Source organism: Alligator sinensis, unplaced genomic scaffold (assembly GCF_000455745.1).
Source record: "Alligator sinensis unplaced genomic scaffold, ASM45574v1 scaffold880_2, whole genome shotgun sequence".
NCBI lineage: Eukaryota > Metazoa > Chordata > Crocodylia > Alligatoridae > Alligator > Alligator sinensis.
Window position 1 is genome coordinate 254,494 of NW_005842934.1, and position 15,972 is coordinate 270,465.

The following is a 15,972-nucleotide window of genomic DNA, read 5'->3' on the forward strand; positions in this document are numbered from 1 at the left end:
GAGCTCTCCTATCAGTTTTTTTTGTGTGGGGGGGGGGGGGTGTGTCAAGGTTATCCACTACCTTGGACTGAAGTGCTTGGAGTTGCTACGAGAGCTGATGCTACAGTCACATCAGACAGCCCTAACTTAGAAAGATAAACAACATTCCCTTCCCTGCTGCTGAAGCAACAGACGCCCACCTGATGGAAGAAGTAGGTGACCGCAAGGTCATTGTCGTTCAAGAGGACCTCCTCTTCGGTGGTGAACAGCCATTTCCGGATAGTCAGGCATGTCCCCGGCACCGCCGAAGTATAGTTCTGCACGTAGAGTTTGTGAGGGAATTCGTTGGGCGCCAACTTACGCACTGCAGGGTAGACAGGGAGGGGAGTGAGCTCTCTGCTCCAGGTGTACAGCACCTTGCACAATAAGCACCTACCCAGGGCTGGGGCTCCCAGGCACTTCCATAATACAAACGATTACACATTGCCAAGGAACGGACATGGCCTGAGCTTAGGCTGAAAAGCCAAGGCAGGACACAGCCGTGCCTGTTTTCAAGACCCTTCCTCCCTACACCCAACTTTTTCCACCACCTGTCTCCAACACGTTCGGACTAGACCAGGTTTGCTATCTGTAAACTCACATCAACATACAATGGGCAAGAGGAATGTGCTTGAAACCAGAACCCGCCCAGACGCTTGGCCTGCTGTATGGGGAAGGCTGCTCCCAGCTGCTGCATGTCAAGAGAAAAGCGGCTCCATTAGGCCGGGCTTCAGCTGAAACCATCTAAATGCAGCAGAGTAAGACCGTCTCCATCAGATGGGACTTGATTTCACTCATCACTAAGCATAGAGAGCGCTGCCTCCCTACTTATCCTGTGTCTTTGAGCATTCAAACTTGAGAGGACAACATTTTGACCTACGGAGATGGACACAGTGGAAGCTAAAACACTATGATTGTTATGGCCCATTGTCTAAGCCTTTTCAAGCAGCACACAAACACTTTAATACACACTCTTGAGGGCAGCTCTAAAATGCTCCCCAGTGAAAGGAGTCTCTCACATGCTGCCCTGGCAGGTTGCCATCAGGACCAGAACAAAGCCTGTTGCAGTGGTCAGCAGAGTCAAAGGAGCTGCCTTCAGGCTGTCCAAGCTCAGCTCTGCAGGGCACCCACTAAAGCACCTGCAGTGAGTTGGCTGCATCAGAAAACTGCCTTGCTAAACAATGAGGGAGAAAAAACAGCATGAGTGAGTCTGACCCACTCCAGTAACCTTCCTGCCCCACATTCAGGTAGCAGCATTGGTTCATCACACATGGAGTTCAGCAGCATTCAGGGAATTGAACGGGATGCATACAAATAGGAAGGGGTTATTCAAGGAGAGCACTGTCAGTGCGCCAGCCAAAGGTTAACAACAGCGCTTTCCTCTCTGCTGCAGTTCGGGGAGCGTGGCACCCACAGAAATGAGGAATTAATAGCAGGCTCCAGTAAAGGTGAGTTTCCTGCAGGAAACTCTGCCAGGGCATAGCAAGCCTGACCTCCCAGGTGCTAGCTACTCCAGATCTGAGCTTGTTACGCAGCTCTGCCTGCACCCTTCAGCCCTGTCCCAAAGCGCACACAGCTAATTCCAACCAGGGGCTCAGTGATGCCCATCAACCCCGTCTTGTCATCTTGACACCGAGCACCTCCGGGAAAGCAACGATCAACTCCATGGCCGTATTCAATGAGGAAACTATACTAGAGAGATGAACAACTTAACTCCAACTACACAGAGTCAAAGCCTGACTACAAACCCTTCTGAATGCAAAAGCAAGCTGAAACCAGTTGCTAGATGCCATATTGTCTTGCATACCATATGCGCCTTCTCCCCCTCCCCAAAAAACTACTGCTTGAAACGGTAGTGCACTTATAAGTGAGTAGATACAGTAACAACAGTTTCTGCTGCTTTACCTTCTGCTGAATAAAAGTAAAAGTAACTGTGTGTACAGGAAGTGAAACAAGGGGCAGACTAAGTCCCCTCCCTGTTGCTACTCAAGTTATTTACTACAAGGAAAGATTTTTTTGTTTCTCGATTCTGCCTTTCAAAAACAAGCTGGGATCTGGGGTGTACTGCACTTGAAAATATATGGTATTTGTCCATATTGCCCAATCAGCAGCACAGCGAAAGCCACTAGGACGAAAGCCAGCCCACCAGTCATGGCACATGGCTGGGGACCAGGACAACTGCTAGGCTCAGAGAAAAGCTAGTGCATTTACTTGCTCGCTGAACTTAAAGTGACTGACTGATTTCCTTCTGCTTCCGTAAAGGCGCTGTGAACCTGACTGTAAAACAGAGGCCTCTGCCTCTGATTTGAGGGCTTGCCTATGGCACACAGTGTATGCTGGCTGGCAGGCACAGTACCATGGTCTAAAACCAGAAACCATCAGGGATCTCAGCCTTCAACTGAGGTCAACCAAGACATCCACTCAGCTTCTAAGGAGGCGGTCAGGGTCTGGCAGTCATGAACAATCATTACAGATCCCGTGATACTTTCTACGAGAGTGCAAGTCTGCCACAGTGCCCTCAAGGGAAGCTTTGTGTCATTGCCGACTACATGAGATGCAGTTTGCTGCTGCCCCACTGCAGAGGTAGCTGTATTCCAGTGCCCTGCACATGGGAATCCTTCAGTCTAAGGGCATGCCTTAGTTTTTCACAAGCCCATCTTCCTGAATGGCTTAAGAAGAAAAGCAAAGCTGAGCATTACCAGAAGCAAAAACCTCAATCAGACTTGAAGGACTCCTCATTAGCAGCTTCCTGTGCTTGGCTGGTTTCCCCAGGGGGCTTCAGATCCTGAGCGAGCCGATAAGATCTCAGTAAGAGTGCCAGCAGGTGCGGCCACTGCACAATTTGCCTAGTTGGCTGTCAGCAGCAAGGGGATTAAGAGACTTACCAAAGGAGTGATTGATCACTTCGAACAAGGCAAAGTAGTTGGCTGTGATACTGTCCATTCCAACCTTCGCAGCCACGGCCTAAAATGCAAGCAACCCAGAAACCCAGTCAGCAACATCAGAGCCAGCGTTCATTCAGCTGGGGCCAGTCTCTGATCCCATGGATGAGTCACCATGAAAAAGCTGAAAGCTATTCCTGCAGGGTCCTGTTCCATATGCAACCAGCTTCTGCTCTTCCCTGCCTCTAAACTGCCCCAGATTTTAAAGATTGCCGCTGCAAACAATTAGGTCATTTTTTCTCCTGATGCATCAAATTTCAGTTCTTAATATGAGGCACGTGCGCTCCTCCCCAAGGAGCTTTACCAACAGCACTTCAGCCTAGTATGCTGACGGGGCGGCAGCGAAGTGGAACCTCACTGGAGGAGCCATGCAATTCAATAGGCTGTCCCCCAACTGCATTAAGAGCTTGATCCATAAGTAAGCGTTACCTGTGCAGATCTACACTGCCCGAGGTGCTGCTCTCATGTAAACCTCTCCCCTGTCCCCCTTGCTGCAGTAATCTGTTTGTGAATGTTTCCTTCTGAAGCTCCCCACTCATTCTACGTGCTTGCATTCTCAGTTACTTGCTGGCTGCTTTCGATTGTGTCCACTCCCCACTTCAGAACCAAACTCTTGCCTTTCTCAGAGGCATTGGGTGTTGGCTACAGCCCGGGCTGGGGACTTTCACTGTGCTGTGCCAATACACCTGCAGGGACCAAAGCTGGAGGGTCCTACCTAGAATGTCTTGCCCTGCCGCTCAGAGTCAGACTGACACCAGATTTGAAGTCAGGAAGGAATTTTCCCTCATAATCAGATTGGTATGGACTGAAGGGGCAGGGGAAGTTGCCTTCCTCTGTAGCAGGGGGCATGGCCCTCTCTACCAGAGACCTCTTGAGCTTACACTGATAACATTTCATAGAAGCAGGAAGCTGGCACTGTGGTTCCCCTGCTTTCCCTATGACAGGTTTGGGTGTGATGTCTGTGTTATGTCAGGGTGATGGTAATCTTATGTAGATTTTAGATTATGGATTGTACAGGATGGTTCGGACAGGGTTGATCCTGCCTCAGGCATGAGGGTGGACTAGATGACCTCTGGAGATCCCTTCCAACCCTATTTTTCTAAGATACTATGATTGCAACCCAGGAGACCTTCTCAGCCAGTAAGTCCATTGAGATCCCAATGGCCCAAGAGGTTCAAATGGCTTTGATGGGACTGGGCAGGGGGCTTAACAGCTCCATGAACCAGGCCTTAAGCCTATCAGTGTGACCACAAGACAGCTAAATAATGCTAATTGTTTGCATCTGGAACCACGACTAAAGGCTCTGCCCTGCCAGACAGCCACAGCACAGCTGCTACAGGGGGTCTGAAAGTGTTCATTGTCTGCACAGTCCCTTCCCTGCAGACACTGCAGCCCTCAGCTAGAAATTGTCTGGTGTTTGGAGAAACCATCCTCCAGCTTGAAGATTGTATCAGTGGAAATTAATTCAGAGATGACTCTGCCCTTGCAGCAGAGGCTGCCAAGGAAAGTGCCGTTTCAGCAAGACGTGAGGTTGGTCGCTGTGTTACTGAGGAGAGGTTCCCACCCACCTCAATGAACAGGGAGAGAATGCCCACCTCTCCATGACGTGCCTAGAGTAGGGGAGAGGATTGACAGGGCTCACACCTCAGTGCCTTACCTGGTACACCTGGTCCGTGGTGCTGTTCTTTTTGACCCTAACCGTCACTGTGGTGATGTCTGGTAGTGCTACTCGGAGCTCCACGTCTGATACGCCATTGTAATTCTGGGGAGAGAAAGAAAAAAAGCATGCAGGTCAGCATAGCAAGGGGCAGTCAGCTGGGATCTCACAGCTGTGAAAGGGACCTGGGGCAGATTCAAGGAGCATGTGGCTACACCCCTCTTTGGCTGTGTTCCACGTGTGAGCTCTTGGTGTGGGGTCTGGCTGGAGCCACCATTTTCACATGACTCCAGCACCCAGCAGGGTAAGCTTGTCCCACCCTGTCCCCTGCCACTGAATTCAGTTGGGAGGGAGAGGATGAAGAGCAGAAGCATTCATCCCCTGGGTTCCAGGGCCACGGGAAAATGGTAGCTCTGGCCAGAGCCTGCCTGGATCATTTGAAAAGCTCACTGCTCATGGCAGCTCAGGCTGGATCCCGTACTGACCACGCAGTGAGCTCAGAGCTCCTTATGCAAGCAGGCAACAGCCAAAGGGGGCTGAGGCCATACCCACCTTGCCCCATTCCTGAATCCACTACTGCCCGCTGGAGTCAGGGGGACGGTCGTAAGAAGGAGCGACCTTAGAGAGAGATTCTATCCTGGAAATGGTTCTACATATGTACACTCCACTGCTTCAAACCAAGTGTGCAGAGTTCGCAGGAAGGTTTTTCTAATAGCTGTTCTGCATCAGAGACTTCATATAGGCTCCACAGCCACTCAGCTCAGCCTTATCTGGGACATATTACTATCATTTGCTGGTTGGCACATGGGGCCAGGAATGAGTTTTTTCCCTTTCTCTTGCTACAGGTGTCAGGGAAGGAGTTTTGCCTTCTTCAGAAGCATTGGGTGTTGGCTGCAGCCAAGGCTGGGGATTTTGATGGGGGTGTGTCATTGCTCCTGCCTAGACTCAAACCTGGAAGTTCTTGGTTAGAGGGTCTTGCCCCTCCACTGGGGGTTAAATTGATCACTACACTGGGGGACAGGAGAGGATTTTACCCACGGTCAGGCGTACGAACTGTGAAGGGTTGTGCCTCCCTTTGTAGTGGGGGGCACAGTCTCTGCCTTGGATCCCTTAAGGGTATTTTACACCCCCCACAACAGCAGGACACTGAATGCTGTTGTCCCCTGCCTTACCTCTGGCAGGTTAGGGTGTGATGCCTTGCACAGTAGGGTTGATCGTGTAGTTTTAGGAATAGGATAGACAAAGACTTGTCTGGGATGGTTTGAACAGGGCTGATCCTGCTTCGATCTGGGGGCTAAACTAGATAACCTCCAGAGGGCCCTGTCAGCCCAACTTTTCTATAATAACAACATCAGCACCCAACAGGCAGCAAGGTGCTTATACACCCACTCCCTGTGCAGGAGGGCAGTACCAGTATTCCTGTTGCACAAAAATTAAGGCACAGAGACAAGAAATTACTCAAGGGCATGTACAGAAGTCAGTGAAGGAGTAAGGGAATGAACAGAGATCACTCAAAAAGCCAGGCTGGCACCTTCACCACTCAAAGGACTCTGCAAAGCAAACTCTTACCTAAGTGACAAGTCCCCATCCCGTCCCGCCCCCCCAACCCGTTCCCACTCCAACCATGACATATTATTTTAAGTAGGGAAGCAGAGGTATAAGCAAGAGGAAATTCGGACCTTGAATGCACTTCTAATCTGACCTGGCTCCCCTGCTTAAAGCCGCAGAACTGAACAGCCAAACACTTTGAGCGTGGCTTTGAGAAACCCTCAGGATTTTGCTGAGTTAAGAGGAATCACTTTTTCTTCATGATTTTCCCGGGTAAGAACCAGTTCAAAACCAACCCCCTTTGCAGCCTGAACTGATTTCAGGCAACAACAGGAACAAGAACTCGGAAAAAAGGAAGGCAGCAAGTCAGCTGCTGCGGGATAGGAAGTAGATGGAACCACATCGGGTCACAAGTGGGTAGGATTTTTCATTCACCTCCACCAGCTCATTTATCAAGGATAAAGGAAAGCTTCTAGATGCAGACTACGAGGAGTCTGGAAAGGGAAAGCAACAGGCAGTGGGCAAACAGCTGTCTGCAATTCCTGTCTTGCAGTCAGAAGGAAACCATGCTGAGAGAAAATAGTCATGTTTATATAGGATCTGTAACCACCAAAGAGCGTGCTGCAAAGCACCAAAAGCTCGCAAACACAAAGCCACTTGCAGAGTCACAGGCAACGCTGAAGCCAACCATCTGAAATGTTTGTACCAACTCCATGCAACAAACACTGAGCTTTACAACTTCCCAAGAAGCTGGTGTCCAAAAGGCAAGGTCCACGATTAGCACATTTCTGGAGATCTGAACTCAGAAGACCGATGAGGTGGCTTTGATGGCAACGATGGAGATATGGTCTCTCCAATAGCCAGATGAGGATCAGGCTATTCTAAAGTCTCTGATGCAAGTTCATTCTTTGGTCATAAACTTTCTACTGAACTGGGCAGCATACTGTATTTTCTTGCACATAATATACTTCCCCCACCCAAAAAAACAGCTTCTGGCAATCCTAGTGTGCATTGTAAGCAAGGAGATACAGTAACAGTGGTTTTTGTCCCTCAGGGGACACGTGAAAGTTATCCACAGGGAGCAGAAGAGAGAGCAGGGTGGACTCCCTCACTGCTGCTACAAAGTAACTTGCTACAAAGATGTTTTTTCCTTCATTCTGCCTTTCCAAAATAAGCTGTGTATCATATATTGGGGAGTGTTGTGTGCAAGAAAATACAGCAGGTTAAGCAAACAATGATCTGGCTCCTCCTATGGTCACACTAAGTGTTTGTTTCCTTCATGGAGACTGACAGCTTGGAGGAAGTGTTATAACAAGAACCCCTAGGAAAAGCAGCACTGGATTAGCACTTCAGCATAGCTACTGCTTACCTACCTCGTCCGACTCCGACAAGAACTCCTGCATGATGTCGCTCTCGCCGATAACTCGTATTGAACATACTGCAGGACACAGAGAAAATGACGTTAGCAAGTCACCCTTGGAAACAGGCTAGGGTGTCTTTAACCACAGGGACTAGTTTGGATGGAAGTCAAGGTGTTGGGGAGGGGGCAATAACTCTCTGTCGCTGGTTGGAGACTTGAGCGTAATGAGCCTATAAAGGTGTTTCCAATGTGCCTATTAGGTTGCGTTAGATTTCCTGGTATACTCCTTACAAGAGGCAGCAAAAAGTGTGTGGAGGGCTAGGAAAGCTGCTCCCTGGGTACCAGGTAAAACCAGTATTTGCAGCAGAAAGCCAGTGCAAGGGCCATCCAGCATTTAGTGGAATGGGACAAAATACTTCTGACCAAAAGAAAATGCACCAAACACGCATCGTGCAGAGACTGGTGCCGTTTGCAGATCTGGGTCAAGTCCAGTCAAGAGCCTTAGACAAAACGATCCCCTCATTAGGGCAGAACTAACTTGCCTCATTTTTTCAAGTGTCACCAGGGAGGTGGGGGACCAGGAGGGTGATGGGAGGCTGTGCCGACATGAGCTATGTGTGGGGAGAGCAGAGCTTGCAACAGCCGTACCCGTTCTAGGCAGATTCTTTTTGCACATGTCCCCAAGCACAACCCAGGCCATTTCATCCAACACCACCGCCCAACTGCTTCCAGTAAAGCCCCCTGACAGGGGTGGGGAAGCTCCTTCCCAGTCCTCCTCAGCAGCATGCACGTAGCAGAATTTTTCATTGAAGACTCCATTCAGAGAAGCAAAGAGATTCAGGCCCCACTCCCAAGCACCTGAAACAACCCCAAGTGCAGCTGACCCCAGAGTTAAACCACAAAAAGCCCTGCTGAGAGGGAAGTACAGAGGAAACCAGGCCCAGGAACTGCAAAGCTCTTCCTTCCTCCCTGCATTACCAAGCCTCTTATCTCCTAGGTCTCTCTAGATAGCATCTTTGTGCTCATTGGCAACTAATACAATGCAATAAATAAAGGCCCTTCATGCATTAAAAACTAATTATACATTTTGTTATCCTAAGTGCTCTGCAAGCCAATAATCCACACCTCATTAAGTCAAGGCAAGTTTGCTTTTTTCCTGCGGCTTTTGTGTCATAAAAATCCAGCCCAGCTTCAAATGAGGCCCCACCCCTTTCTCTCTTTCTTGCAGGTGAATGCCAGTGCACCTTTTAGCACCAGCCTGGGAGGCTGTGCTTGCAATGACCCTCAGGAAGGAGCTCCCACATGCGTGAAAGCCAGTGGTTTCAACGAAGCACTGGGCCCAGAGTCCACCAGTCCCTTACCTTTCTCCAGGTACTCCTCCAGCCCCCGTCGCCTAGCATCCAGCTGCTGCTCTGATAACGAGAAAGGCCATTTCCCCGGCAGGCGCGGGAAGGTAAAGTTAGCAAACTCCCGCTTCAGGTTCTGATGCAGGATGGCGAACTCCCGATACCGCTTGGAGCACAGCTGCCTGCCTGCCATGTAAACGTTGTACACCTAGCAGGGACAGAAGGAGAGGGAAGTCCAGTGAGTGTAATAAAATCTAATCCCCACAAAGAACCACAGGCATACTGAGCCTGCAGCCAGCTCCTAATGCACATAGATCTCAACTGCTTCAGCCACCTCGCTGGTGCAAAGCTTGCCAATGAATTTAAAGGGGCCAGCAATGGAGATTGTTAACTTGCCACCCATTGCATCATTATTCAGCACATCAGAACCAGAGTGGGACTGAGAGACAGCTGGTTTCAGGAAACCTTCCAGCAGCCTCAGCCAGTTGTAGCAAGTGGGGTACAAGCGGGGCAACCACCCTGGGCGCCGAAGTGAAGGGACGCCAACAAGAGCTGCCCAGCCGGGGCAAGACACAGGACAGAGCTGTGGGCAAGCACAGGGAGAGACGTGTGCCCCCTGGATCTGTGCAGAGGGCGAGGGCAGGCTGCCGCTTTGGGCTTTGCCCTGGGCACCAAACTTCCTTGTCATGATACTGGCCAGCTACACAGCACAGAGGAAATGCATCCCTCTTCAGCAAAACATCCCAAGATGCTACACCGTCAACCCTGCCCACTTTGATAAAAGCTTGGATTCTTCAGTTTGGCAAGGCAGGAGGGAATTGCTAGAGGTCTACAAAATCATGAAGGGTGTGGACAAAGTGAATAGGGAACTGTTATTCACTGAATGCCAGCACATTAGAACTAGAAGGCACCTGCTGAAATGAGGAGACAGATTTAATATTAACAGGAGAAAGGACTTTTCTTAAGCAGCGAGTACTCAACTCATGGAACTCATTGTCACAGGAGGTTGGAGAGGCAGACAGTGTAGCCAGGTTCAGATCGGGACCGGACCAATTCATGGATGATAGATCTATTAACAGCTTATAAACAAAACAGTTAGGGGTGGCACTCTGAAACAATGAGGGTAGATGCCAGAGGAGATGGTACTATTGCTGTAACCTGGTTCAGTGCTTTTCCTCTAAAGCATCCACTCTTGCCACTGTCAGAGACAGGATACTGGACCATTGGTCAGACCCAGTATGGCTCCACTTATGTTCTTAGGACAGCAAAAGGTGGGAGCAGGAGGTTTCAAGGGAAGTTTGAAGGCAGTGTGAATTTACCATCAAAGCAACTGATTGCTTCCATAGCCCATAAACATGCCACATGCACTGAACAAACATGAAGCTAGGGGCAAACCTCCAGTTCGCTACAGGATTCAGCATCAGACCAAGGAAAGCCAAGGCCTACCTGCAAAGCTGAGCTCCAGAACGCACAGGACTTTGGATAAACCAGCCTAAACATTTCTCCATGGCACAGAGACAGGTTATAAATCAAGGACTTGCCTGGTGAGAGCCACTTGCAGCTCCCAGGAAAGCCAGGGCAGGGAGACAACGAAGTGGGGGTGGGGTGTTAATCAGGGTACCTTTAGGCAATACAGAGCATAGCAGATAAGGCCTTCCCTGCTAAGCAGTCAGTCAGTCAGTCAGTCAATTTCCCAATCTTGAACTCAATCACTTTCAGTCCCCCCCTTGCTACTTACTGAAGCTCTTATCAGCTTGGCAAAGATCTACATACTGCTCATGTGTCTCTGGTAATAAAACATCACCAAACATGGGTATTGCCTCTCTCCAGCACATCTTTTCTTTAAAGAAACAGCTGCTTTGCTGCTGAGCAAGAGAAATTTATACAACATCTGCCATCTCTCTGGGGTTAGACCTCATTTGCACTTCCAGTACCGGAAGGGCTGGTGGGTCACAGAAGCAAAGGACTTCAAAGGCAGGGGAGCTACACGCAGGGAGCCTTCCACAGCTCTTGGGATGCTAACACTAAGCCTAATTTCCTTCCAAGGTCAGCAGCTGGAATAGGAGGGCACAGACAATCCCAATCAGGCCTCAGCACTGAATACCTGAGCAATCGCCTCCAAAAAGGGGGTGCTTTTTCAAAGCAAAGCCCTTCCTTTAAAAAAAAATTAGAGCGTGTATTCAGTCCTTCTGACAGGGCATGACATGATGTTGGAGGACTCTGGCAGCGGCAGGGGAACACGAAGTGAACAGAGCAGCAACTGCTATCTTGGGTCCAGTCAGGGGCAGGAAAGAACCAGGCAGGGGCAACACAAGGCTGCATTTCATTCCAGACGGATTCCCGGCCTCCCGGCAGGCACCTCCAACTGCTGCGAGATTCTTTTTTGAACTGGAGGTCATGTCTGTTACTCTTGGCCTTTGTCCTTCGAGCGACCATAGAGCTTTGTCTCATCTGGACGGAAAGCGCAGAGGGTGCTCCCAGGTAATTGTGGGACTGTAAGCATTTGCAATACCCTGAATGGATCACACACAACCCCACCCCTGCTTCTGGAACAGTAGCTCTGGATCACATTCTCTATGGGAAAACACTTCCTTTCTGTATGCTGCAAGGGAAGAAGTGACAAACCAGGAGTTACTTCACCAGGTGCCAGCAGTTCCTTAATCTCCAAGCTGTGGCCAGGCTGTGCAGGAGGGGGCTGCACTGGCGAACGCTCAGCTTTCAGTCCAGCAAGTCAATCCCAAATCGGCCTAACCCAGCTCTGAAAATCCTCCTCCCCCTGCAGAAGAATCCTTGTATGCCCTGTCCACCACCAGACCAGGGCCACAACTGACCCTCCCTATGAAACAGAACAGTGAGAGCTGTTTCCTCTGGCATCTCAACACCAATGATGGCAAAAGTCAAGAAGAATAATGAACATGGGGACAGAGCACTCTAGATCAATGGATGGATGCTAGGCACCCCTCTCTGGACTTGAAGCAGCAAACTACAGCTTTTGTGAATGGAGTGGCACCAAAGTTCAATATCTAGTTTATATCTTACAGGGTTTAATTCCTTGCAGTGGAAGTGGCGGAATCTCAGGAAGGGACAAGCCTGACCTTGTCCTTATCTGTTTATCTCCACGCACCCTGACGCATCCTTCAAAGGATCTGGAGGCACCCTGGCTGAGAAATGCTACTCGAGATATACCCTGGCCATATGCTCTCCCTCTAAAGCAGGGTTGGCCAACCCATGACACATGGGGAGGGGGCTGGGGGGCAAGCAGGAGATGGGGCAGGAAGCACAGGGCAGAGCAGCAGATCAGGAAGGTGAAGAGGATCAGAGTGGCACTTGGAGAGGGTGCAGGGCTAATATGTGGAATGCCTGTCACAAATGCTGGCTTCCACTTCTCTAAAGCATCCACCTCTGCCACTGCCAGAAACAGGATAGCAAGCTAGATAGACCATTGGTCTGACCCAGTAGGGCACTTGTGTTCTTACGTACTGAACTCTTGACAATAAGTGGCTATTTGAGAAGGGAAGAATATCACACTTGTGGTTGGCTTCTGTCTCTAACAGGCTCTTATTGAAACCCAAGGCCAGCTGGAATTCCCTCGCCTTCGCTTTAAGATTCATCATTGATTCTTCTCTGGTGGTTCAGATCTAAAGGTCTGGGTACTCAAAGATGCAAACCACTGCAAAGGCTGACAGTGCTGGAGGGATGGAGAAGAGGGCACACACTATGTTTACAACAGGAGGAACTCAGGGAACATAACCACAGCAGCCAAACAAAATGGCCTAGGTGAAGCCTGGATACGTTACGTCACAAACATGCCCAAAACTCTGTGGGAACTTAGGAGACTTTAAGGGATGCAGTTCTTGCTGCTAACTTGCTTTTTCAGATCCTTCTCCCTGCTGCTTCCCAGTCATTATGCTACCCATTAGAGATCCCTCATTTCATATTCCAACGAATGCACACAGGAGTGTCAGACACAGACTGACCGAGCTCCAACCTGTCGTTCTTAAGACTACTAAAGCTGCATCTGAGGAGCAGGAATGGGTTTAGTCTCAACCCATCATGGAAGCACCAGAGTAACTGCTGTAATTCAGCAGCAATCTGGAAGTGGCCCATTCAAAAGCCTGGGATGGGAATAGGTGATGCTGCAGGCCAACACTGAAGATCATCAGCACAGTTCACAGAGGACCCACAGGCCCTGGCCAGGGTGTTTTGAACTTGTAGGGGAGGGGGTATATGGATAAAGCCCCTGGGGGAGCTCCATGACTGCAGCAAGAAAGAACTCAGGTGCACTAACAAAAGATGAGAGGGCCCCAGAGCTGGAGCAGCTAAGGCAGCTGAGGGCAAGGACTGATGCAGCCAAAGTTAGTAAGGTGGGAGCATAAGGGCATTAGCCATGCCTAAAGACAAGACTCGACAGACAAAGGGGGTTGATTGATGAGGGGTTGGGGGCTGCTTTTCCACGGCACTGCCCTGACTACAAGTGCCCTTTAAGAGATTCCCCACCCCCTGTACCCAAGCTCTCCCTGCTCCACCAACTTGGACTAAGCCACCTCAATCTCCTTTTAACCTCAGCAAATGCCACTGAGACATATCAGATTGAAGCATAGGTAGCCTGGCTGCAGAGGGAAGCCCCATATAATTGCAGCAGAGAATTGAGAGTAACGGGCTTCCCAACTGATTCGACCCAAGAACCCAACGATTAGTAACGTTAAACTGCGACCAAGACCCTGCTGGAATTTGCTCGATGACTAGAACAATCGCATTTATTTTGTATATGTAAAAAGAAAAGTGTGAGTGGGTCCCTATCAGCCAGACTTCAGTGGGGTTCCCCCCACCACTTCTGCATCTCTGCTAGGAGGCAAGTAGGACTGGAAACATGCAAAACAGCAGGTTTCATCTTAAGCTGCAGCAAGACATATGAGATAAACATGGGCGACTGGTGCCACCTTAGTCCGCGCGGGGTCGCATCTGGAGGGGCACGGGAGAATACTCTTAAGTGATCAGATGTCTTTGACATCTCACAGAAGTCCTAGGCAACAGTTATCAACAAGGATGCAGAGGTACAGCACGCACGCTGTAGCAGCTGGCACTGAAAGGCCACGATTGCCATGAAGGACTCATTGCTCAGAGCTGCTCACAGGCAAGAACTGGAGGGATGCAGAAAACTTGCTGCAGAGTGAGCAAGGCCATGGCAAACATAAGCAACACCTCTGAGAACCACGATCACAGCAGGAACGCATGAAGCTGCCACCACAACTGCCACCGCCAGGCCTCCCCGTCAGTAGGCTTGGCAGAGAGGCCACAAGCCTGAGTGGAAGAGGGAGAGGGAAGCTTGTCTGAGCCCTCACTTTCCTCTTCTGCTGGGCTGGGCTCCATGGGGGAGTTTCCTCTACTGCTGCACCTGCTGTTCCCATCGTATGGGCCACAGTCCTTCATGCCTTGACCTGACAGTCGGCTGCAGGAGACTGTGCAAGGCCAAGAGACAGGTCACGAACCAGGCCCCTCTAACCTAGCTTGGGATCCGACTGGCAGCAAAACCACCTGACTGCAGATTCTGAGAGACGCAGCCCAGCTGATACTCACCACAAACTTTTCGCCGTTCTGCTCCACGTGCTTGTAGGTGGGGATGGAGATGGGCACAGCCTGCTTCTCAGTGTAGTCGTAGAAGGACTGCCCCAGGGAGTCGTCGCTGGGGTCAAGGTTATCTGCCTCGTGCGGGGGCACAGACAGTACTGTCAGGATTAGTTCCTTCTCCCCTGCACGGATCAGGTCCACCACCTGCTTGTGTGTTGCCCCTTCTACATTTACACCATTCCTAGAAAGGGAAAAACATGAAAAGACCGTGAGCAAGGCAGACCTGTCTAGGGGGCCCCAAACCAGCCACTATTAGGTCAAAATCGCTCACTATCTGCTCCCTTTACAAGGCTGCTAGCACAGAACTCTGTTGTACCAGGCAGTTTTATAGCCATTCTCCTTTCAGTGGTTTACAACTGCCTGCAAATGACCCAATATCTAGTTAGATCTCAAATATAGGCTTCACACAAAAGTAAAAGGAGGATAAAGAACCCCCCCCGGGGAGTGGAAATGGTTTTGCTTTTATCTTAACGGAAAAAAAAAGAGTTTTCAATCTAAGCCTGTCCTGGCCTCCCTGAGAACCCAAGCGTCAGCCCATCATGTGTGGACGGCAGAGAACAAAGCAGAACAGGACTGACCAGGCTAGTTTCACCCCCAACCCTGAACAAAATACGAAAAGCCACAGGACTCGCTGATGGTAACAAAAAAACCCATTTGCTTTTATGGGAGGTTTTGGAAATTGGTAGAAGAACAATGTAGCAAAGTCTTCTTTAACCCAAACACGCTCCTTTTAAAATTTTCAAAGAACATTTTTATGAATGAGAAACGACTTTTTCATGCTCCCAGCAGACTCCCTGGTAAAACGAGGTGCTTCCATTCATGGGAAAGAAACAAAGAAGGCCGGAATGAAGAAAGAAAATGTTCAATGGCTAATGCCCCCTACCTCCGACGGGGGAAAGAACATCTGAACCTATGTGGCACCCAAATAATTCCCTAGATGAGGCAGAGCCATTATCAGCATAGGAAATTAGGGTTGGAAGGGACCTCAGGATCTAGTTTAACCCCCTCCTCAAAGCAGGACCAGCCCCAACTACATCATCCCAGCCAAGGCTTTGTCTAGCTGTGTCTTAAAAATCCCCAGGAGTGGAGAGTCCATCACCCCTCTGAGTAGCCTGTTCCACTGCTTTACTTCCCTTCTCATTAGAAAGATTTTTCTAGTATCTAACCTCAACTTCCCTTGCTGCATCTTGAGACCATTGCTCATTTTGGCATGAACACGCGAGTTATGATTCCCCTCTGCAGAGTGTGCACCAGGGAACGTCCCCCAGGTATCTCTGTATCTAGACCTGTATCTTTCAGCTGACCTGGAGTGAAGTGCTAGAGGAAGAAGGAAAATCCATGTAATCAAGCTTCAAACTCGGGACTATCCCAACTCTCAGAACACTACCTGCTACCGCTCTCCCATTAACTGCCCCCGGACAGATAGCCATGACTATGCCCAAGTGATAACGGTGTTGGCCATGGCTGATTAGC

At 49.8% G+C, this 15,972-nt stretch overlaps 1 protein-coding gene across 3 annotated transcripts in view; it reads right to left on the minus strand.

Annotated features, from left to right (window-relative positions):
* SNX27 (sorting nexin family member 27) overlaps nt 1-15,718 on the minus strand; it is a 41,046-nt gene extending 25,328 nt beyond the window's left edge. For 2 of the 3 annotated variants that reach the window (XM_025192497.1, XM_025192498.1), the window contains exons 1-7: nt 15,666-15,718; nt 14,449-14,680; nt 8,887-9,079; nt 7,539-7,603; nt 4,618-4,722; nt 2,904-2,982; nt 180-343 (exon numbers count right to left, since the gene is read on the minus strand). In XM_025192497.1, the coding sequence (XP_025048282.1) occupies nt 180-343; nt 2,904-2,982; nt 4,618-4,722; nt 7,539-7,603; nt 8,887-9,079; nt 14,449-14,680; nt 15,666-15,703 (876 nt within the window). In that variant the 5' untranslated portion in view covers nt 15,704-15,718. The remainder of the gene's footprint in view (nt 1-179; nt 344-2,903; nt 2,983-4,617; nt 4,723-7,538; nt 7,604-8,886; nt 9,080-14,448; nt 14,681-15,665) is intronic. The other variant, XM_025192499.1, reaches the window with a different exon arrangement.
* Nucleotides 15,719-15,972: the final 254 nt, after the last annotated feature.